Source organism: Aythya ferina (genome assembly GCF_964211825.1).
Source record: "Aythya ferina genome assembly, chromosome: 16".
Lineage (NCBI taxonomy): Eukaryota > Metazoa > Chordata > Aves > Anseriformes > Anatidae > Aythya > Aythya ferina.
In genome coordinates, this window is record NC_140315.1 from 2,463,305 (window position 1) to 2,485,050 (window position 21,746).

General features: G+C 51.5%; 1 protein-coding gene across 3 annotated transcripts in view; it reads left to right on the forward strand.

The window, feature by feature from the left end:
* The first annotated feature begins 4,119 nt into the window (after positions 1-4,119).
* Positions 4,120-21,746, forward strand: part of NKAIN4 (sodium/potassium transporting ATPase interacting 4) — a 47,128-nt gene continuing 29,501 nt past the window's right edge. For 2 of the 3 annotated variants that reach the window (XR_014698624.1, XM_084538245.1), the window contains exon 1: positions 4,188-4,390. Coding sequence is in view for 2 of the 3 variants with exons in the window: in XM_084538245.1 (XP_084394371.1) it covers positions 4,337-4,390 (54 nt within the window). In the remaining variant the exon portion in view is untranslated. Of the gene's footprint in view, positions 4,391-21,746 lie in introns of all 3 variants that reach the window. The other variant, XM_084538246.1, reaches the window with a different exon arrangement.

Sequence of the window (21,746 nt, forward strand, 5' to 3'; positions counted from 1 at the left end):
TGCTGCCCTGGTTTCTTCAAAGTTGTTTTTTTTGTTTGTTTGTTTGTTTTTTTTCAGAGGGGGAGAGCAGCGTGCTTATTCTTTCTGGGCACCACAGGCTGAGCGTGCAGCACTGCGGCGCTGCTCACTTTTTGCTTCTCTATCTCTGGTCCCTCTGGTGGAGGAAGGACGTGTGCGTGCTGCTGCCACCGCTCAGGTCCTCTCCTCGGGTACTCTTGGCTTCAGCAGCACTAAACAACTCCCTTGTTATTACCCCAGGGTAATGGGAGCTTAAAAACATCACAAATTAAAAATGTGAAGATCAAAAGTGCTTGCCCTTTCCATAATCTCTTTCTCCAGAAAGAGATTTTTTTTTGTCTAGCTGGCTCAGTAATCCTTTCCTATATAAAAACATCTTCAGTAGGACACAGGGGAGGATCACAAGTCCTCCTTCTGCAGCCCTTGCTGTACGAGGTGAGCGGTGACACCTCTGTCACAACGGGCCAGGTCCTGTCACAGCATCCAACATTCCTCCTGATTTATCTTCATCCGTTCCTTCGGAGCACCCCCAGTGTCCTGGGGCAGAAGCTTTTGCAGCTCACCCAGCTCCCACTGATTTCCAGTTCTCCAACTGGTTGTTTCGAATGTGTCCCTTGCAGAGTCCTGCACACAAAGGAAAGGAGCCATCGATCAGATGGCTGGCAGCAAGCTTTCGTTCTGATTTGGGACAGAAGAACGGGATGTGACGTGCCACCTTGGAAAGGCTGCTGTTGGCCCCGAGGGAGCAGTAAGGGCACAAAGCCACAAAGGCACATTTTGGCTTTTGGACGTGGCACTGATAGGGCTGGAGGACTCTGACACCGCTGTGTTTGATCAGGCGTCCGTAAAGCTGCCGTGACCCAGCTGGGGTTATTAAAACGGAGAGGAGGTGAATGTCAATGAAGTGAGAGGAATAAAGCACCCATGCGCATTGCGGGATGTGAGAGCATCTACAGCTTCCAGCTCTGACTGCTCCAGGGTTTGGGCTGCGAAAAAATGTGTCCCAGGTTGATACCTCCAGCCCCGGGTGTGCTTCTTGTTGTCAGACTGAGGAGGCTGTGGACACGAGGGATAAGGAGCTGCAGGGAGGCACTGCTGCTTTCTTTCAAGCTTGCCAACTTTGCTTCTTGGGTTCTTCCAAAGCACAACGGCGACCATGAAATTATTTAAATGTCATCAGCCGGGAACAAGCAGCCACCAGTCCTCTTGTCTCAGGTTAACCGCCCTTGGCACAGCAAATTTCTCTCTCTGAAGGGATGGGACTGGGTTCCTCATTCAAGCTCTGGCTGAGAACGGGGACGTTCAGTCTCTGGAGCCTCATGTGTACCTGGGGATAATTCCCAGCTGGACTTCATCCCAGGAGGAGGCTGGAGGAAGATAAAAGGAACCGCCAGGAGCTCAGATGGCTTCAGGGTGCTCACAGCTTTTAGCAGGTGCTGGCAGCTCCTGTGGCCACGCCAAGCCAAGTGTCCCCGTGCAGTGGCCCATGGCACATCCCTCGTGGTACAGCACACATCAGAGGTGGCACTGTGTTATGTACACCTCCAACAGCGCCTAGCTAATCCACCCCTAATTAAATATACCCAATTAAGATCTAAATTCCATGTGTTTTACTCACTTAGGTCCAAATTCAGCTAAGTGAATGTTTCATCGCCGAGATAAGGGGTTTTCTGGAGCTCTGCAGGAGGCTTTTTAATTGGCTTGCAAAGAATGACCAAAACACCGGGCTCAAAGCTCACACACCTCTGATGGTGCCCACCATCAGCTGAGGCTGAAGAGCAGCCTCCAACGTGGGAGCAGCCCCGCTAACCCCAACCAGGGGTGTACCTGGAAGCTTTGGGGCAGATCCCCTCTGTGTGAGGGCCTCCTGCCATACCCATGCCAAAAAATCCCCAATACAGGTTGCAAAACCAGGCTCTGGGAGCTCCAGGTCTCTTTTTGAGATACCGTTGTGTTATCACTGCTGTTTTGCCCTGCTTAAGAGGCTAAGATGATTTAGTGTTCGCCTTCAGATGCATGTGGAGTCCCAGCCCACATGCAGTTGCCTTTTCCTTGGTTTATCGAGATGAAAGTGCGGGGGGTGGGGAAATCCTGCCTGTTTGTGTCAAACTTGTTATTTCAGCAGCGGTACCTTTGGCTGTTTCTCACAACGTCTCCTTTGTAGGATGGCTGTGCTGGAAAATAGCGATGCTTAGGGGAGGTTTTTAGAAGCAGGAGATAACAAAAGGTGCAGAAAACCTTGACATTCACCCCAAAGGCCAGGTAGTAAGGGGCACAGCTGCAGCCCAGCCTTCTCCACGCTGCTCCCAGCAGTTTCCAGAGCACATCACACCCCTCCTGGTGGCCTTGAGCTTCTGTTACAGATCTGATGTCAGGCTGCCTGACCCTACAGTGCAGGGGGATGTCCCCATGCAGTTCGTAAGGTTCGTAAGGTTCGTAATGCACCGACATTCATTAAAAAATAATCTGGTCTTTGTTCCTACTGCCTCTGCCATCCCAAATCCACCTTCCTGGGAAGACGAATGCTGCCACAGCTTCTTCAGTCCACGGTTTTCTGGGGGAAATAAATTGGTTTCTTCTCCGGGTGTACTCCTTTCACCTATAATAAAGTGTGTTTTATTGTATCTGACTGCGCTAATTGCTGCCCTCGTTATGCTCGGTGCACAGGTCAGATAATCAATACACTTCACCATTTAAAACCAGTAGGACTTGTGATCATTTCAGAGCCTGTGTCCTAAGCTTAGGTATTCACAATTTGCTTGTTTGTTTGGTTTTCTCCCCGTGGCTGATTTGAATGACAACAACGTTGTTAGTAGCAGGTTTCTGACACTCACAGCGCCTCAGGACTAACCCTGGGGCTCTCTGTGATAATCAAGCAGCGCTTCCCTCCAGCCAGATGATAGAGCCTTTGTCATCTCAGCTGCCGTCTCCTTCTCCCACCACTGCAAGCAGCAGCCTGGTGTTTTTTCAGAGGGACGTGGAGCTGATGCCTCCTGGTACCAAAGTCACGCTCTGCTCGGCGGCAGGAGCAAACCCCGGTCTTGTGTCCAAGGAAAAAAATAGCAGTGGCAGAACAAACTTCACCCCACAACCGCTGAAGTCGCTGGAGGCTGCCAAGAGAGCACGTCGTCATCAGACGAGTCTCCCCCAAAGCTTCTTATCCTGCTGTGCTGGAGCTTAGCACTAAGCAGGTCCCGCTCCCAGCACACGTGTGTGTGCGCCCTGCTCCTGGGGCTGGCCAGGAGCCCCTGGCAGGAGGTGACACGAGCCCTTGCCTCCTGGTCCCACTCCTCCTCATGGGCAGGAGGCAGCGGGGAGGGCTCAGGGGGTGAAGGAGGTGGCTGGGTGCTCGTGGTTTTGCTGTTTGAAGCTGAAGCAGCCTGCCCTGCTTGTCTACATGTGGGGCTGGGATGTCCCCGGGGAAGCTCTCCATGCAGGAGGTGCTCCCCTGAGCACTTCTGCAAACAGCCAGGTGGGATTCGTGCACAAACCTGACTTTAAATGCCCATAAACGTGCATTTTAAGGAATTCCTTGCCTTATCCCCTTGCCTGAGCTTGTCTTCCCCGTGCACTTTAGCTGACAAAGTTTATGGTAAGAACCATTGCATTTTAGCTTAATTCGGGGCTTAATGATGTTGGGGTGAGCGAGCCAGCATCTGCACGGGGTAGAAGGTGAGGAGAACATGTAGGAATGGGGGAAGAAATCCCGATTCCCATCTCCTAGGACGCCCTACAGGCTCCGTGCCCTACATGCACAGCCTGCCCAGCACCCCCCCTGCCCCAGCACCCACCGAGCACCCCTGTGCAGCGGGCTGCCCCACCGGGGCGACCCTGCAAATGATCATTATCATGCAAATAAATCCAGGGGGCACTCGCAAGGGGTCGGGGAGCTGCCGGGCCGCGGCGCTGCCGGGCTCAGCCCCGGGGAGGGCTTTGGGGGGGGCGGCAGCAGCCGAAGGAGGGGGCTCGGGGGGCGCGTCCCAGCCCCGGCACCCGGCGGGACGGGAGCGTCCGACGGGGAATCGCCCTTTTTAAGCAGTGGTCCCTCTGCCTCCCCGGCTCCTGGAGGGGCTCCGGCAGCCTCTGAGACCTCCGCCCGTCTGTCCGCCCGTCCGTCCGTCCCTCCTCCTCCTCCCCTCGCGCCCTGCCCGGCTGCCAGCGGCGGCTGCGCTCCGTGCTGCGGGCGGGGGCGCGGGGAGCCGCAGGGCGGCGGTGGGGCTCTCCCTGTCCCCGTGTCCCTGTGTCCCCGTGTCCCTGTCCGTGCGTCTGTCCCTCTCCTTCTGTCCCTGTCCCTGCCCCGGGGCCGCGCTCGGGGACCATGGGATGCTGCACCGGGCGCTGCACCCTGATTTTCCTCTGCGCTCTGCAGCTGGTAAGTGCCGGAGCTCCGGGGGCTGCCCCAGCCGAGCCTCCCCCTTCGTGCCGGGAGCGAATTTGGGGGTGCCGAGGGCTGCCCGGGCCGGGAAGGGGGCAGTCGGGCTGGGACAAAGCCCCCCAGGTTGGGACGAAGCCCCCCGGTGCCCGGGGTCGGCAGGGGAAGGGGCGGTGAGGGCAGCCCGGGGCTCGCTGCGGAGCTTGTTGGTGCTTAAACCTCGGGGAAACGTGGGGTCGGTTGGTTTCTTGTTGGTTGCTTTGGGTTTGATTGTTTTGGGTTTGGTTCTTTTGGGTTTGGTTACACTGGATTTAGTTGCTTTGGATTTTGGGTTGCTTTGAGTTTGGTCGCTTCGGGTTTGGTTGCTTTGAGTCTTGTCGCTTCGGGTTTGGTTGCTCTGGGTTTGCTTGTTTTGGGTTTGATTGCCTTGGGTTTGGTTGCTTGTTTGTTTGCCTGCTTGCTTTTTAACTCCTCGATGTACAAGTTTGTGCTTATCAACTCCAACTACACAACCCAGGCGTCCCAGCGGGCTCGGTGGCGATGCTCAAAGGCAAAGCAAACTTAAGCCGTGCCCAGACCCACTGGGTCTACATCACCCTGCATGGGATGGGGCTGCGCAGGCTGAAAGGGAATTATTTCAGCCAGCCTCGGGGTGGTGTGTTCATATCCGACGTGCTTCCATGTCCATTTATTTAGGAATAAGCTGCCCGGTGTGTCCCTTGAGGGGTCCCCATCCCTCTGCACACGCCGGTGGCAAACAAAGGTCTGGCTGTGCCGAGCCCTGCGCACCCCGCCTGGACCTGAGGGTCCCCTTCTTGTCCATAGCTGAAGGCTCCAGGGCTCCTCCAGCATTAAAAAGGAAATGACAGCGTTCTTGTACTTAATTTCATGTAGATCTCCTGAATTTGCTTGATTTTGGAGCGCTAGGGGTGTGCAGGGAATGGCAATCTTTCTTCTAAGTTGTTGAAGAGTGAGCTGGAGCCAAGGGGCGAATCCAGCTAAAACTCTTTGTGCTGGGGTCGCTCGCTGTTACAGCAGCTTGTTTTCTGCCAAGAGGCAGCGAGCAGGCACTTGGCTGAAGGTGGGAGAGCCTCTCATGAGAAAAAACGGGAACCTGCTAGTTTTCTGCCCTAAAAGAGAGGGGAGCAGAGTGGGAATACCCCCGTGAACTGTGAGCAGCACAATCGCAAGATGTGGATGGAAGATTTGACTCAGAGTTAAACAAAACGCAGAATAGAAGTTTTTCGCACAAAGCGCCTCCCTCGGCATATTTATGAGTGGCTTGAATGGCCGGGGAGTGTATTTAGTCTCCTGGATTATTTCTTTTGATTTCTCACCCGTGATCACAGAAGAAAGAAGCTGTGCCCCGTATTACATTAGAAATTGGCATCTCCACCCTGACTGTCTCTGAACCCCATCACCATGCCATCCCGCTTTAAGGCACACACTCGCATATACCGGAGGGAAAAAAAAATGAAAAAGAAAAAAGCCACGGGCTGCTGGTGCTGTTCTTATTCCTGACAAGCGTGGGAGTTTTTTCGTATCCAAGATACGGGGACAAAGAACCCCCAGCATTTTATTTTCCTTAAGACCCTCCTCCTGGAAGAAAAGAATCAGTTTGGCTCATTCTTAAGCAAGTTTGGATGCCTCGGCCGTGGCGATTTCCCATGGCACTCGCGGGGTGAATTGGTAGAGCTGGAAAAATGTGAACTATGGGGAGGGAATTCCTGGAGCTCCGCTCCGATGGGGGTGAGGTCAGGAGATCCTGGCTGGTTCCCAGCAAGTGCTTGGGTGAGGGTGAGGTCCAGCCTGGTGCTTTTTTTTATTATTATTAATTTTATTTTAAGTGATGCTTGTCCGTAAGACTTCGCATCATTTCCACATCACTACGGCCAAGTGACCTGCAGGACTCACTGCTGCTCGGAGTGGGCTCTGCTGAGACAAAACACTGAAGCAATCAGGCCAAGATCATCAATAAATTATAACGACGTGAACTTCCTTTGTTCCTCTCGTGTCTCTGCTCTGCTTCATTTGATACTTTGAACCCTTCACGGTCTTTCCTGCATGTTGCCAAGCTCTGTGCCTCCCAGTGCCGAAGTCCCGGGGTGAAACCCTGGCTCCTCTGTGGGCAGTGGATGTTTTGCCTCTAACTTGAACAGGCAGAGCACTGCAGCTGTGGCATTTCCCACTTCAGTTCTGCAGCACAGCCTTGGGTTTCTTTACATATTCTCATGTCAGTTCCTCCAGGCTTCACAGGGGCTTTTTGTAAACAATGAATGGAAACATGAAATAACACCCCCCTGCCCCAAAAATGAAACAGAATTGGCTTGCGATGTGTTTTTTTTTTTTTTTTTTTCAGTTTGCTTTCTTATGAGGTGCAAGTCGCTGAGTTGGTGTGGGGGGAAGTGTTTGCAAACTGCAGTTTCAATGTTTCCCTGGGGAAAAAGAAACAACAACAAAAAAAGCCAAAAGCAGAAAACATATTAATCGCTGCTGTGTGTGCTCCCCAAACAAAAAAGTTTGTGATCCCGTGGCAGAGCAGAACAACTTGTGAATTCAAGGAGCTGCTACACAGCGCGAATACCAACGAGATCCTCAGCCCCCCACGGGCTGAGCGCTCGCGGCAGAGGCAAGCGGAGCCAAACACGGCCGGCTGCAGAAAATCAGGGCTGGCTCCCCAGCGGTTTGCTAATCAAGAGGGGGAGAGGCGAGGCTGTAGTTTGAATAAATAATTCGCCGTGTTCCAATTTTAGGTTATTGTTTCCTCGCAACGTCCACCTTCAGCTCTCGCTCCTGGCTGGTCTGTGCTGGAGGGAGGCCATGAGGAGGTTGGGGTTCTTCTTCCCGTGGGTCCTGCTGTGCGTTGCTGTCCCAAATCCCTCCCTTCTTCCCCGTCCATCCCTGTCTTCAGCAGAAGTTGGGGTGAGCGGCTAAACTGGGGCCACCCCATAGAGGGGTTTGTCCTCAGCCCCAGCACAGAGGGCCACGAGCGAGGTGTGGGACTGTGGTAGCCCAGAGCTTGGGGAGTAGGTTAATAGCTGCTGCAGCCTCCCACCCCAGTCCCAGCGGCGAAAGGGTAACAAGAAACACGTGTCTGACCCCATCGCCGTGCTGGCCAGGCCTGCAGGGGGATGCTCTGTCCTATTAATTTCCTCCGGTGTTGAAATTCCCAAGGGTTTTGTCACCGCTTGGTTCTAGTACCTCTCCTCCAGATGCTAACGGCGCCTTCAGCACCTTCGCGCCCTCGCTAATCCTGCCCAGGGAAAGCCCCAGGCAAGGCTGGAAAGAGACTGCAGGCCTCCCCATGAGCAGAGCAGCACCCGGATCCTGCAAGGGAGCCTCTACAGGGGTTCAGGAACATCCCTCCTAGAAATTAGGGTTGGAAAGGGCTTGTCAAGGGCAGGCATCCACGTGGTTAGCAGCCAGCAGGGCCATGGGGCTGCAGCCTGGGTCACGGTGAGGAACCACAGCTGGGGCTCAGGCAGCGAAATATTTAAAAAAAAAAATCCTTGATTTGCTTCTTTCCTCCCCGACAGCCTGAGATTGCACCCAAACAGAGTGTTTTCTAGAGTACTAAGCGATCATGCGCTGAAGGCACTACGTGAATTTATTTCCACCAAGCTGAGCATGGAAAAATTCCCTCCCTCCCCATGCCCTGTCCCAATAAATCAAACAACTGCAGTTTCTTTACATTCTGTCCATGGATTGAGAGCTCAGATGCCAAGCAAAGCCTGGAGACAATTTTACAGATACATTATAAATCCCCCTAGAATAAGAGCTTCTAATGGAAAAAGTGACTAACACTTCAAATGAGCACAGAACACGGCGCCCTGGGACGGGCCTGCAGATTGAGACTAACCAAAAGTAACTATATACCTTTATTTATTTATTTTCTTCTGCTCCTTCTCCCTCGCTCCCTTCTCGGCAATGCCTTTTTAATCTCTTGCAGAAGGGGGTGACCAGTGCTGGAAAGTATTTGGAACCAGCACAGATCCTTCCCTAGCTGCTCCCTCGTAACTGGAGCGGTCGCGGCGGCTTGGGCGAGATGCGAGGCGATGGAGAGCACGCGAGGGGTTGGGGCAAAAGGGGAGAAAACGGGCACGTGGGGTTGCACAGAGCATCTGAGAAGGCAGGATTTGGGGGAAAAAAAGAAAAAAAAAATGAGTTAAAATGGGCGGATTCAAGCTGGTCAGTGCCCCTGGGTCTGCAGGAGGGAGGTTGGCAGAGTGTTTTCCTCTCCAAGAGGCAAGCGGGATGGTGGTGTCGGCATTTTGGGGCTGCGGAGGTGGTTTTCTCTCCATCCCAGGGAGATTTTGAACGGGAGGCAGGGTGGGCAAAGCAAGGCCCATCTCTCCCCCTCTGTCAGCTGCCTCCGGAGCCGGGGCAGTTGGATGCATCTCCTGGGGGAGCCCTGAGCCCGGGCAGCTGTGGCACGGCTGAGCACAAAGCACTGAAGGCGAGAGCAGGTGCAGAGGGAAGCACGGTGTCCCTTTGCTCATCATGCTGATCAGGCCCACTCCAAAATTGCCTCGCGCTCTCCCCAGCTGTTTATCTTCTCCAGGTTTTGTGCTTAGATTGCAATCCCGCTGGAGAAGGGACTGTCTTTTGTGCATACGCACAGCACCCAACACCGTGATGGCTCGATCCTTTCCCGAAGTCCTTGAACAATACTCCGGGCTAAATAATAACATAAGTCTAAGGCTATATTTGACAGATGCTGTCTTCTCCGTGTCTGTTCCAGACAAAGGAAAATTAAAGCTGTGCCAATAATAGAGCTCGTCAGCATTTTCCACTGATGCTGACTTTCAGTAGAAACCTGGGGATTTGACTAAATGAATATTTTCATGAGAAGTATCTGCTTTCCATAGACAATTCCGAGTTTTTCTCCAAAGTTTTGGCCAGAATATTTTGGCGAAAAATCAAAAATGTGCTGGCAAAGGCTTGCTGTGCTGGCGAACATTTTTAATTTTGGAGTTGTGGGGCTTTTCTTACAAAAAGTTGAATTTTTGCATGCGGAGATCTTTCTTTTTTTTTTTTTACTTTTTCCTGAACAACTGGAGGCCGTAACGGTGCAGCACGGCGGTCTGAGCCCAAAAGCAGCACAAGGCGAGAGGGGTTTGGGGTACACGCAGGGTGTTTGAGGCAGCCCATGCCCGTGTTCCCCATCACGGTGGCACAGCCCCTGCGCGATTCACAGGAACCAAGTTGCTCTGTGCCTACTATCCAAACCCATCTAGCGCTTTCAGACCAGGACTGACATTTGGCAAAGACCAAGCCAAAAAGCAGCTGAGGGCAGGGCTGGTGCTGGTCAACTCTTCTCGGACTCCCAGGGCTTTATTTCGGCTGGTGCGCTGCATTTGCCCGACCACGCTCTGTGGTTTTGCCTCCCCTTTTTTCTCTCCCCGAGCCCCGGGGCCACGCAAGAAGCAAAGGACCTGGTTTTCCCCCAAAAGGGAGCCTCTCCCCTGCCTGGTGTGGGGCTGAGGGGCCGGGAGAGCTGCGCCTGCCAGGGGCCCTTCCCAGCGCGGAGCTGACGTTGCTCCATTGTGTGCTAATAATATACGGAAACGCGGCTCGTTTTGGCCGGGGTGCAGGATGGAGCCCTTCCAAGAATCTGCTCCAGGGGCCCTCCAGTAGGAACTCTTGGAGAATAAGCTGGATAACAAAGGCCAGATTGTGATGGCTTTTCCTCCAGGAAAACCCTGGAATAGCCTATCGCTTTCTGAGCACTTAAGAAAACGCATATGATTTCGCGAGGTCTGAGTGCCCCAGCTGGAGCTTTCCCTTCTCCCATTAACAAAGCGTTGGGTTTGAGGTTGGTAGAACCAGACCTTTCCTTGTTATTAAAAAGCAGAGATAATTTATGATTTAACGTCCCTATGGTTGTGGGGTTCCCTTTGTCCCCATTCCTCCTGGGCTGGAGTAAATGTGGTGAGCAGACCTGGCTGCATTGGTTGTGTCTGTGTTGAGACTTGGTAGGAAGAACATTTTCAACAAAGTGGAAACTTTTTTTGTGTGTGTCAAAGGCAGTGCATTCTTTTTCCATTCCCCATATCTAAAACACAAGTTTTTTGTTTTTGTCTTTGTTTTTTTTTAAAAAAAAAAAAAAAAGAAAAAAAAGAAAAAAAAGAAAAAGGACATTTCTTGCAAATACTCTGGCATTTAGCAATGTTTGCTGAAGATGATGGGAGTTTTATTGTGCCAAACCCCAGCTGTTTTGAACTTTTCAGAAGTGTTTTCAAGCTTCTGTCAAAAAAAAAATTGAGAAGTCTCACCAAAAAGAAGTTTTGGTTTTGGTGTTTTTTATCGGAATTTTGAGGTCTGAATATTTTCATCTTCCAAACATCTCTGATGTCATCACGTTGGGAGCTCCGATGTACTTCCTAAGGACTGGGGCTTAAGGGGAGAACTTCTCAAAAAGAAAGCACAGGCTTTGGGGTTGCTGCAGTGCACTGGCTCGTTGGGTTGATTTGTTACCTGTTTATAGGACACTGCTTTTTGGTGTATTTGTTGTTGAAGGAAACTCGGTGAATAACACCCAGTAGAACTGCCAATCTGAGATATTTTATAGTCCTTCAAAAATCATATTATGGCTCTTAAAGTTCACGAGATCTCAAAATAAGAATAAACGGCTCTTGCTTGGCTTGTTTATGGAGCTCTGGTAAGGGTCACAATCTTATTTCATCTTCTTCTTGTCGGGGATAGCAGCAACGGTTACAAAAGCAAGGATTAACAGCAGTAAAAAGAAGCGAAGCAGCACTAGTAAAGTAATAACAGGAAAGTGGTTATTAGCAGTAGGGATGAGAAAAACTGAAATCACCGAAACCCCATTGAGATGGGGTTTCAGCAGGGCTGCTGCTTCTTGCAGAACTGATTTCTGTGTGGATCACACCGAAGCTGGTGGTGATGTCCTCTGGCTCCTCGCTGGGACAGAAGTTTTATTTCGCTTCGTGTTCCAAGTTTCGCAGCCTGGAGAGGAGCGAGCGGCAGCTCTCTGCTGAGGGAAGGTCTGTGGATCGTCTCCTGACTTCCCTGCAGCTCATTAACATCGCGGTCTTTTCCAAGGGATGCTTTCTGGTCTCATTTCCGCACGGATTTAATTGCCATTTTCCTCCTGTCTGCGGCTGGTTCTCAGCACAGCTGCTCCTGTGGCAGGACGTTCGACACAAATACGTTGTTTATCGGGGAAGCTCGCATCCCAGATTTTCTCTCAAAGGTGCGGATTTGTGGAAATGAGGAGAGAAGCTCCTCTAATCCCCCTTCCTCCTTCCTCCCGGCTGCTGTGCGGATGAGTCTCGCTTTGGTAATTGAGGTGTCAGATTCCCTGACACCTTTCGGCTGAAAGGCTGACGGTGTGGAAGCAGTGACCTCCGCTGCCATCTGCCACAGCTTAATGAAAATATACTGTGGGAATCAAGACAACAGCTTGCCTTTGTCACCTGCGTGGAGGAGGCAGGCGTCAGGAGTCGCTGTGCCAGCCTCCTTCGACACCTCTCAGCGCGGCGCTGAGCTGCCCGCCTGCTCCCTGCTCTCCCAGGCCAGCAAAACATCCGCTTTCTTCTGGAAATTTTCTTCTCCAGCTCTTTGATGCAGTGCTCAAAGCTCTAGCAAACCAGGAGCATCGTCCTATTTCTTTCTGCAGGCACACAGATGCCGGTTTGCAGAGGAATTGAATACCACTGAGGAAAGTTTGGTTCAAGTTCTCCTCGGAAGCTAAGTATACTTGACAAAAAATGAATCACGGTGCTCAGATCAATACACAACTACAGTGAATACACAAAGCCTGGGACACTGCCTCCTGTGACCCCTTTTTGGGGAACAGGGACCTGTCCCTTGTCCCTGGTGACCCTGACAGCAGCCTTGGGCCCATTACAGTGCCTGGTGCTGAATTATATTTTCCAAGTGCTGTTCTCTGAGACAGTTCATCTGTAAGCAGCGTCTCAGCTGAACAGGGAAGGTGAGATAGAGGACGCTGACGGAGGGGACGGAGTATTTTATTACCCACACAGAACTTATAAAATATGGAGTGTAACCTTGCATGGAGCTCTGTAGGGTGTGTTCATCCATCTCGGATAAACAGCCTCACCACAATTAACAGTTTGTCACTGTCTGTCCTCAGCTCCACCAGAGAATGATCTCTGTGGTAACAGCTCTTACTCCCAGTACCAAGAAGGTTCCCCTACCTGGAGATCAGGAGGAAGCCAAACCCTGGTCATGCTTGGTTTTGTTCATTCTTGCAAGGTTTGGACATTATTTCTACAGCTCTACAAGTTCAGCAGCGAGATGGTTTTTCTGTGGAGGATGTGTGGCAGGGCCTCCCGTTTCTGCTGCCATGGTGCAGATATTCAGCAGCTCCTCGCTCCATGCCACGGGGCTTGAGAGCTTCCTTGCTCCTCTTCAAAGATTCTGTACCCTTGACACAACATCAAGCTGGAAATTGTCCCGTTTTTGTGAAGGCATGAAGTCCAAATCCCAAAGAGATGGATGCAGTCATGGACGCACAAACCAAACCAAACCAAACCAAACCAGCCTTTGTCTGCTTCCCCAGAGGGAATTATTGCATGAAGCTGGCTGGAGAAAAACTCGCCATGAACCAAAGACCCTGTGACCCTCAGCAGGACAGGACAGAGCTGGCCTGGAGTGCCTCTGTGAGCTGTACTTACAGTCCTGGAAAAACCAGAGCTCATATGTATGTATTTATGAGCTGCCAGGTCCAAAGAGCAAGGGCATGGTCTTGCAGCTGATTAACCCTGTCAAGAAGGACTGACATGTGAGCCCTCGGCCTTGGGTGGGCTGTGGCACTTCCCAGAACCCAAAACGTGGGTTCTGGGAAACCCCAAACACCACTGGTTCGACTGCAGGGCAGAGGAGCAGCTCTCACGGCACTCCCCTGGGGGACTGCGAGAAGAGCCGCCAAGTCTCTGGCCAGATTTGGAGGCTCTGTGCTTTTAGATAGTGCAAATATCCGAACTACTGGCTTCTTACCCACATCAAACCCAGTTCCTAATTTCCCATGGCTCCTGGTAATCCATCAGCAGCAGATTTCCGTGTGCGAGACAAGAACGGGCTCTGACAGGCGGCTGGCATCCGCACCTCCAGCAGACAACGCGCTTTTTGTGGGCTCATTGTGGGAACAGCCATACACCTGCTTAGATTGTATACGTACAGAATTAGGGGAGAAATCTGATTATCCTAATTACTCAGAAATGCTAAATATGTGCAGAATACATTTTGGCTAATTAGGCTAGGAGGCTGCTGGCTGTTCGGGTGCTGGGGGAGTGTAGCAGGATCTCATGGTGGGTCCGTTTTGTGCCCTCTGCTTTGTGAGAACACGGAGAAAAATGAGCATGGGGGCTTGGAGATGGCATTGCCAGCCTTAAAACTAATTACAAAGCTGGGAAAGGGCAAATTTGTGCCACTTTTCAGGATTCTGGGTCTTCGAGTTTCCCACCTCATTATTTGGAGAGGAAAGATTCAAAGGAAGGATGGGGCTGCCTCGCCGTGCACACAGCTGGGGAGAGCCTGTGCACAGCACCTTCTCAGGCGGGTCTTTTCTCTGTGCTTTTTGCTCTGCATTTGTGCAGGTTCTCAGCTGCTCTCAGAAGCCTGAGGAGAAGGTGCTGGCAGTTGGTTCTGGGAATGGTGCTGCTTCGTTTGCCTTTCACGGGCTCATTTGCACCACAGAAGCTCACAGTAGAAGAGGTCTTCTGGCCCCAAATGTGACTGCTCTTCCCAGAGGTTCTAGGCAGGGCAGTGGGAGGCTCTTGCTGAGTACATCCATCACTGAGGTGTCTAGATCCTGAGAACTGGGCTGGTTCCTCCACCTCCATGCTGGACATACACTCAGGGACACCACGATGCTGCACGGGAGGGCTGGTGGGCTGCAGGGTCCTGCAGGACCCGGCACACACACACCTTGTAATACTCCTGGGTCCTCCAGTCCCCACAAATCTCTGCCATCAGAGCCCAAACCCAGATCTCCTGGGTATAAACAGTGCACAAACTACATGCTCATCCATCCTTGTGACCCATGCATGCTCGTATCTTTAAATAAACCCATGTGGCTTTTATTCCCTACCTAGCCAGAGGCTACCATCTACCTCAAGCTGTTCTGAGAAGGCGAACTTTGCTGCTTTTAAGTCACCAGCCGTATATTTTGGGTGCTCAGGATCAGTTGTGCTGCCAGATTAAAACATTAGCTGTGAAGTTGGCTAGGAGAAGTTACAGGAGCACTCGAACTTCCAGGGCTGCCACTGAACTAGTTTAAAACTGGGTTGTGTGACAGCCTGAAAGAACAGATACGGGGATAGAAAAACTCTGCCATGGCTTCAGACAACAAAGCCTGTGTCTCTCCTCTGATGAATAATGGCTCTTTGTTTTATGCCTCAGATGACAGGGCCGTTACAACTGCTGAGAACTATTCCAGCGCTAAATATATGGCTGCGTAATAAAGGCTCTGCAATCTATGAACTGGGGCTGAATGGCTACTGGAGTGAATCATTTAAAGTGCGATGAATTTCTGAAGCAGCTCATGGTGACAGGAGGCGGAGGGGCAGTAACCTCGTTTTGCAGATCGCCCTGCCAGAGGATGCTTTCCTAGCGTGAGACGTAACCCAGGTTTCACGTCTGCCAAGTTTTTCCCTCGTGGTGGCTCCCAGGGCCGCGGGAAGTTCCTCACTCATTTTGGGCACTCACCCACAAAGGGCGTTTCAGACGGAGCCCCGGTGTTGGGTGGTGACATACTACATGGATTTTCTAGCAGAAATCCTGGAAAAACAGCGCTGGCAGACCAAGTGGGAACGCAGCAGCAAGTCCCTCATTCAGCTCAATGGGATTTTGTTGGACCACGTCAGAAACTGTGATAATCCTGAGGTGCTACGTTAAGGAGGATAATGCTGTTTTTTACCCCAGTGGTGTTTGCACGCTGGTAGGAGAGGGGATGCATGGGTGCTGTTACCTCTTAAAGCAGTGGGTTTCGCCGCACAGCCCTGCCAGATTAAACTTCCCTGAAACAACCTAATGTAGCGACGAGGATTTGAATTTCCATAATGTGGATTAGCACTCTTCTATTTTAGCTAATCCGTGCAGGCAGACCTCTGCAAGCAAGAAGGTGAAAGCACGTGAGCGAGGCGATCAGAAAGTTTGCAGCAGAGACAAGCCAGAGACGCTGCTGCTCCTGGGACGAGGAACAAGCTCCGTCCCCCACGGGGAGCGATACCCGCAGCAGGGAGGCAGGGCCACGTGTGGACGGAGCTTTTGTAAGAGATGTTAATAGAGGGCAAGTCTTTGTCCCCTTTCAGGGCTGGAGGAGGCAGAAGCGCTCACGGGTGCCCTACTTCAGAGCTGCCACCCTGGCAAGGTCACCAAACCGGCACGGCCGAGACTTGCTGCAAAAGAAGCGAGCTGCCAAAGTGGCATCTATTGAGCGGGCTTGTTGAAAAGGAGAGGGAGAGAAAAAAAAAAAAGAGAGAGAGAGAGGGAAAAGAGAAATTCAGCTCTGCTGTTGAATAAACCATGAGCTCAAGTCAGCAGGGGAGGGTAGGAGAACATCGTGCGAGGAGCGCAGCCGAGGAGGGGCCTGGCGGTTGTGGGATGCTCCTGGACGCTTAATTGGGGAGTGGGCTGGTGGGGGGCCAAAAGACGCCCCCGATAACACGGAGACTGCAAAAAATCCAAACAAATCGGGTAGCACAACAGACGAGAGAAATTATGCTGGTAAGATAAACCATGGCCGAGTGACGCTGCACAAACAGCCCCGTGGAAGAACGCCGCTCTTGTCTCAGCCGCCCTAATTGGGAGGCCGGGCAGCGGGTGGCGAAAGCCCCACATTGCACATTTTCCCTTCCTAATGAGGCCCATCCGCCCCCTCCCCCAAAGGCAAAATTCCCCCCAGTCCTATTTAGCTGAAAGGCCTGGTTTCCGTCCGCTTTCCCCCAGCAAACTCATCCTGGCAGGAGCTGCGTTAAGGAGGACAAGAAGGAAATGATAATAAATCGAGGACTCGCTCCCGTTTCACCTTGGGACGAATCCATCCCGTGGGGGACTTGGGAAGGGTGCTAAGAGGACGGACGGGGTTGCTGCTTTCCTTTTGACGCTTGGTCATGTGGAAAATAACCCCATTCCAGGCCTCGCTCAAAAGGGCTTTCCTTTTAAAATAATGCTCTTTAAAAGGCGCCGAGTCCGTATTTACGCCGTCAGAAAGGCAGCAGCTCGCCTCCATCAAAGGGAGCGTCACGGGTCTCGTTTCATCATCTGCCTGGACTGAAATGCCAAAACAAAGGGAATGCAGCACAAAAAGTAGTATGGTCAATGCCATTACTGCACGTCAGAGAACTTGTTAAATCTCAGTGGTTTTTTTAAGCACAATACCGTATTGCCAATAAATCCCCGATAAGGATCTTCTGTCTCATTGACCTCCTCTCAAACACAGCGTAGCTGACACCTACAGGAACACACGGTGTGGGGAATGGTGGGCACGAAAACCACGAGCTGACCGACTTCCACCACGGCTCCTTCTCACATTTTGAAGCCAGCACCCTCTGGTGCCTAAACCTTCCACCATCTCCACTGTGCTTCACCCTTACTCATTTAATCTGTTTGAGCAGTTTATGTGTCTCTGTTCTCCTGCTCTTATTAGCTTAGGGAAAAGAGAGCTGGATCTGTGCTTCCCAATCCATAATGCCCATGGGGAGGTTGCAGCTGGGGAAGAAACCCAGGGGACCTGGCACCCAGGGGACCTGGCACCCCAGGGACCTGGAACCCAGGGAAACTCCAGGACCACGTCGCCGGGGCCGTGTGTAGGTTTCAGCAGCGCCGAGAAGTGGCTGGCACCTCAGGAGTCCCCAGCCCTTGGGTCTTGGCTTTTCCTCCTCGAGTGGCTGCCAAAATGAAGCATCCCTAGAGTACAGGTCTTGAGGGAGGCGAGGGAAGCTGGGTTTGTTACCTGCGATTACAAAAGTAATTAATCCATGATTTAAGCAGGATTGATTTCCTCCCAGTGAAGCACGCGGAACATGAAAGTCAACAGTGATCGATGCATTTTTTAGCTACTCCATAGAAGTGAAGTTGTTTGTGGGGACTGTGGTTATTGGAAAATTCCTGCAAGACCCCAAAAGCCTCTGCCAGTCCCTATTTGTAGCAAAATGGTTGTTTGCCTGTTTGTTCCAATTTAAAACCCTTCCTATCAAAAGCATTTTACTGAAACCAGAAGCTGGACTGTTAAATGGGTTTCATTTCCAAAATACTCTTTTCTTCCCGATGCTTTCTCACTTCGGGCTTTGATGACAGGCCTGGAAGTTTCCGAGCACATTCTTTAGGAGAGAGTTGGTCAGTATGCACCGATACAGATTCTGGAACTGGGGAATGGCTACGTCTTTTCACAATACAATTTCACAAGGGGAATTTTCCCTGTGTCTGCTTTTTAACTGAAATAAGCACATTTTCATGTTAGGTTTATTATTATTATTATTTTTGGCAGAGCATAAACAACAGAGTGTTAGTAGAGATGATTAAAACTCGGCTGTCTCAGTACGGGTGATTTTATCCTGATGACAGCATGCCTGAAATGCAAGCGAATCACTTGGCACGCTCGTGGCCAAACTCCTAAAACACCTCCAGCTTCTAATTTGTCTGAAAACTTTCTGCATAGTGTCATGACGTGCAGAAGGAAAAGTCTCCAGGGTCAGATTTGATATATAAATCCAATCACTTCTGTGGCATTAGCTCATCTGCTCTGTCCTGACTTCCCAGCTGTTCATTAGACTGAAGTTACATCCTCTGACCATGGAGGGCAAGGTAAGGGTAATAGCTGGAGCAGGCAGCAGTGGGGAGCCTGAATTGACTTGGCATCCTTTGCTGGGACTTGCTGAGCACCAGGACCCCACAGCAGGGCTGAATCTGGGGGGATGCAGGCCTGGAAGTGGGGTGAGAGCTCCGCTTTGTGAACTTGATGGTGAGGGGCAGGGTGAGGGTCTGGTGCTGCGACCAGCACAGGAAAGTTCCCAGCCTAAAATGAGACCTCTTGTAATCCTGATGGGCAGGCTGGCAGCCAAGGAAAACACCATTACAATGTTAGGATTCCTGCTGATGTGTTAATATGAAATATCAAAGATTTTGTGCAAAATGAGGGGATTATTTCTAATTTCACTCCATAGCTGGGAAAACAGGAGGTTAACACCTCTGCGGCAGCACTGTGGGGGAGCAGAACAAAACGCAGGAGATGGATCCTGGTTTGTCCTATTCTCTGTAGGATCCAGGTTGTGTCAGTGCATCCATACCCAGCCTCCATGTTGTTCCCATGGGATTTTCCCTCCTGCTCCTTGGGCCCAGATCTCACGGGGCGCTGCCGCACGTGGCTCCAGCTGGACGGACACCACGTCTCGCGTTAGCGGGTGCTCCAGCGCTGAACAAAGCGAGGGCTTCTGTCTTCTTCAAGGAGCTGCTGCTCATGGAGTCACAGCGAGGCAACAAGCAGCACGTGTAGCTGCTGGCAGGTGGAATGGGAAAGCTATAAAATCCTGGGAAATCCAGCCCTTCGGCTTCACTTGTCTTTCCCTGACCCCGCAACTTCACAGCTAGGTATTAGGAAGCAGAAGTGCTAAGAGGACTTCTCTGCGTCCTGGTGGGGGAGATAAAATCTTCATTGCCTCTCTGCTTTCCATGAGAAACAGATGCTCTATGAAAAAAAAAGGGTCTGCTTGTGCTGTAATTACCAGTGGAAATTTCTGGGTGGCCGTGCTGTCTCCCCTCCTGCTGCGGGATGACTACAAATGGGTTTTTCTTCGCGGAGCGGAGTCGCAGAAAGACCATGGCAGCTCCCAATTTCCTCGATTATTAATAATAACAATATCATTTGCTTTCTCCCCTATTTCTCAGCCACCCTGCACTTCCCTTTTAATGAATTCCCTCCCCTGGCTGCAGACTCGGCAGTGACACCAGCCTGATTTGTAATGTAAATAGGCAGCCCAGCGTAAAGGCGACCTGCAAGAGCACTGCGGGGCTCTAATTATAATTTTCATTAAACTCCTTCTGTTTACGAATATCCAAGCAATCTGGCATTGCGGCAGGAGCAAGAGGAAATTAAAGCAACACTACCACTTAGCTAAGGTGTCGGGGAGGGGGGGGACCCAGCTGTTGAGCAGAAACCAAGACAGGGTGCTGCGCTTTCCTGCGGGCGAAGTTGGGAAGAGTTATTCCTGCTCTGGCATCCTTCCCCTCCTGAGCTTTGCCCCGGCTGCAGAGCTAGCATGTGTTTTCCCTTCTGAGGCCCTGGCTGTGTTTTGTGTGTGATCCCTTCGTGACCTAATTAAGGGGCTGAGCTGCTCCAGCCCCAGAGCTGCGTGCAGGGGGACAGCAGCTGCTGGTGCGGCTGGAGCGGGACGGGGAGCGCAGGGAGCTCCGTGCAGCACCACTGAGGTCCTGTTGGTGCTTTGCTGCCCTACACGCACACCAGGAAGCATCCTCATGTTCCCCTGGCTGGGAAAAGCAGCTTGAGGTGCTCCCAGAGAGGCATTTTTTCCATTTCACTGGGCACACTAAGCCTTGCTGAAGGGAAAGTGCTGCAGGTACCAGGCATGAGTGAGGCTTGTGCAGGGGACACCAAATGTGAGCAATTTTGTCCCTTTAGCTAAAGCTGGGAGATGTTCTCAGAGGAATTCGGATACAGCAAGTCTTCCTTGGGCTGCATGTGGGCAGCACGGGGAAGAATTGAGCTTGTTTTTTCGAGCCTGAAGCAAGAGTTTCTTCCTCCTCTGGGAAGCTGCCCGTGGCATATTTAAGGCTATAAATCAACTCCAGGATAACCAGAGGGAAAGTAAAATTGCAGTTCGCAATAAATGTCTATAAAATAGCAAGGATAGCAATAATTTTGTCTAAACTGGGTGAGCCCAACTGGTATCTCATGAGCTTTATACGCCCTGGGAGTCTTGGTCCAACATCTGAATGGCTTTGAAATCTTTCTGGTCCACATGGGGCTCTGCAAAATGTTCCCAAACTGCTGCTCCTACATCCAGGAGACTCCAGAGAGCTGCATGGTTAGCATCTGAACAGCCTTGTGTCCTGGGCAAGTCCTGGCCATGTGCCTGCTCCCTCCCTCCAGCAGCAAAATGCCACAGGAGGTTGATATCTGTCTCTTTTAGCTGAGCAGATCATGTTTAAGATAGCAATTCAGAGGGTATAGGGTCAGTCCCTATAGCTAACATCCCCTTTGCTAATTTTCAAGTATTTGTATTTTTTCCCTGCATCCCTGCCAGGCAAACAAACCCAAACTTTGGGCAGCCTTCCTGGCTGAGCAGAGGCAGAGATCACGGACTGTAACGCCCTGTTGGTAGGAAATAAATCTCTCTATTAGAAAATTAAATTCCTGCTGATCTCCAACGCTGCTCTGCCTCGCAGCCTTTATAGGGTTTAGATGGCTTCGTAAATGGTAGCAGATCTCCTGAGGGAAATGGCTGGGGAGTTAATGGCATGTCTTTAATAGACTTCACTCAACAGTGAAATTCGTGCTACTGGTGGGAGAAGGCTCCCCCCCAGGCCCCTTCTTAGGGTCATTGGTGTGAGGTGGGCTGGGGTAGGGCTGCAAGTCCTGCAGCAGGAGAGGGGAACAAGGCTGCCACGAGCACAGAGCCCGGGGTAAGGCTGTGCCTTGCGGAGCAGCTGGCTGATGAAAAAGTCAGGCACTTGTTGAAGGAACTCATTATTTTTGTGTCTGTTGGAAGCAGTCACATCCCCTTTGTTCCAGTGCCCCCTCTCTGTTGCAAAGCTGGAGAGCCGAAGCAGAGCCCTGAAACTGCAGGAGGAGAAAAAGCTGGGGGCAGGGGGTCTTGTGGGCACAGCAGCTGAATCTAATGATGTTTGGAAAACTTAGGTCTGAGTGTTGACATAGGTTACAAACCGAACGAGTTTGTCATTCTTCTCAGAGCGCTTTTTGCTTGGCTCACAAAGGCACCTGCTTATTAATTTGGGCTGATTGCTAATCTTGGCAATCAGCAATCAGAGCAGCGTGCAGCACTTCGATGCTATCGGGAGGCAGGAGCGCGGGGAACGGCGTGGCTCTGGTTTATGATGCTGCTGTGCACAAACCGGGGCTCCAGGTGAAACCAAGAGGCTTCTGCACCGCCTCGGTGCTGGTCTCATCCCTTGTGCTCACCGAGGATGGAGGATGGTGCCTCTCCTGGAATGCTAAGCAGCATTCAGGCATGTGGGGCTGCATAATCACAGATCTTCGCAGCCTGGATGTTTGTGAAAGGCAGCGGTGCCAGAAAGCCACCGGGACAGTGGCATTTGTCTCCCAGGCCCTCAGAGTGACCAGCTTGCCTCGGAAACATAAGTGATTTAAAGATACAAGGTCTGCTCCCTA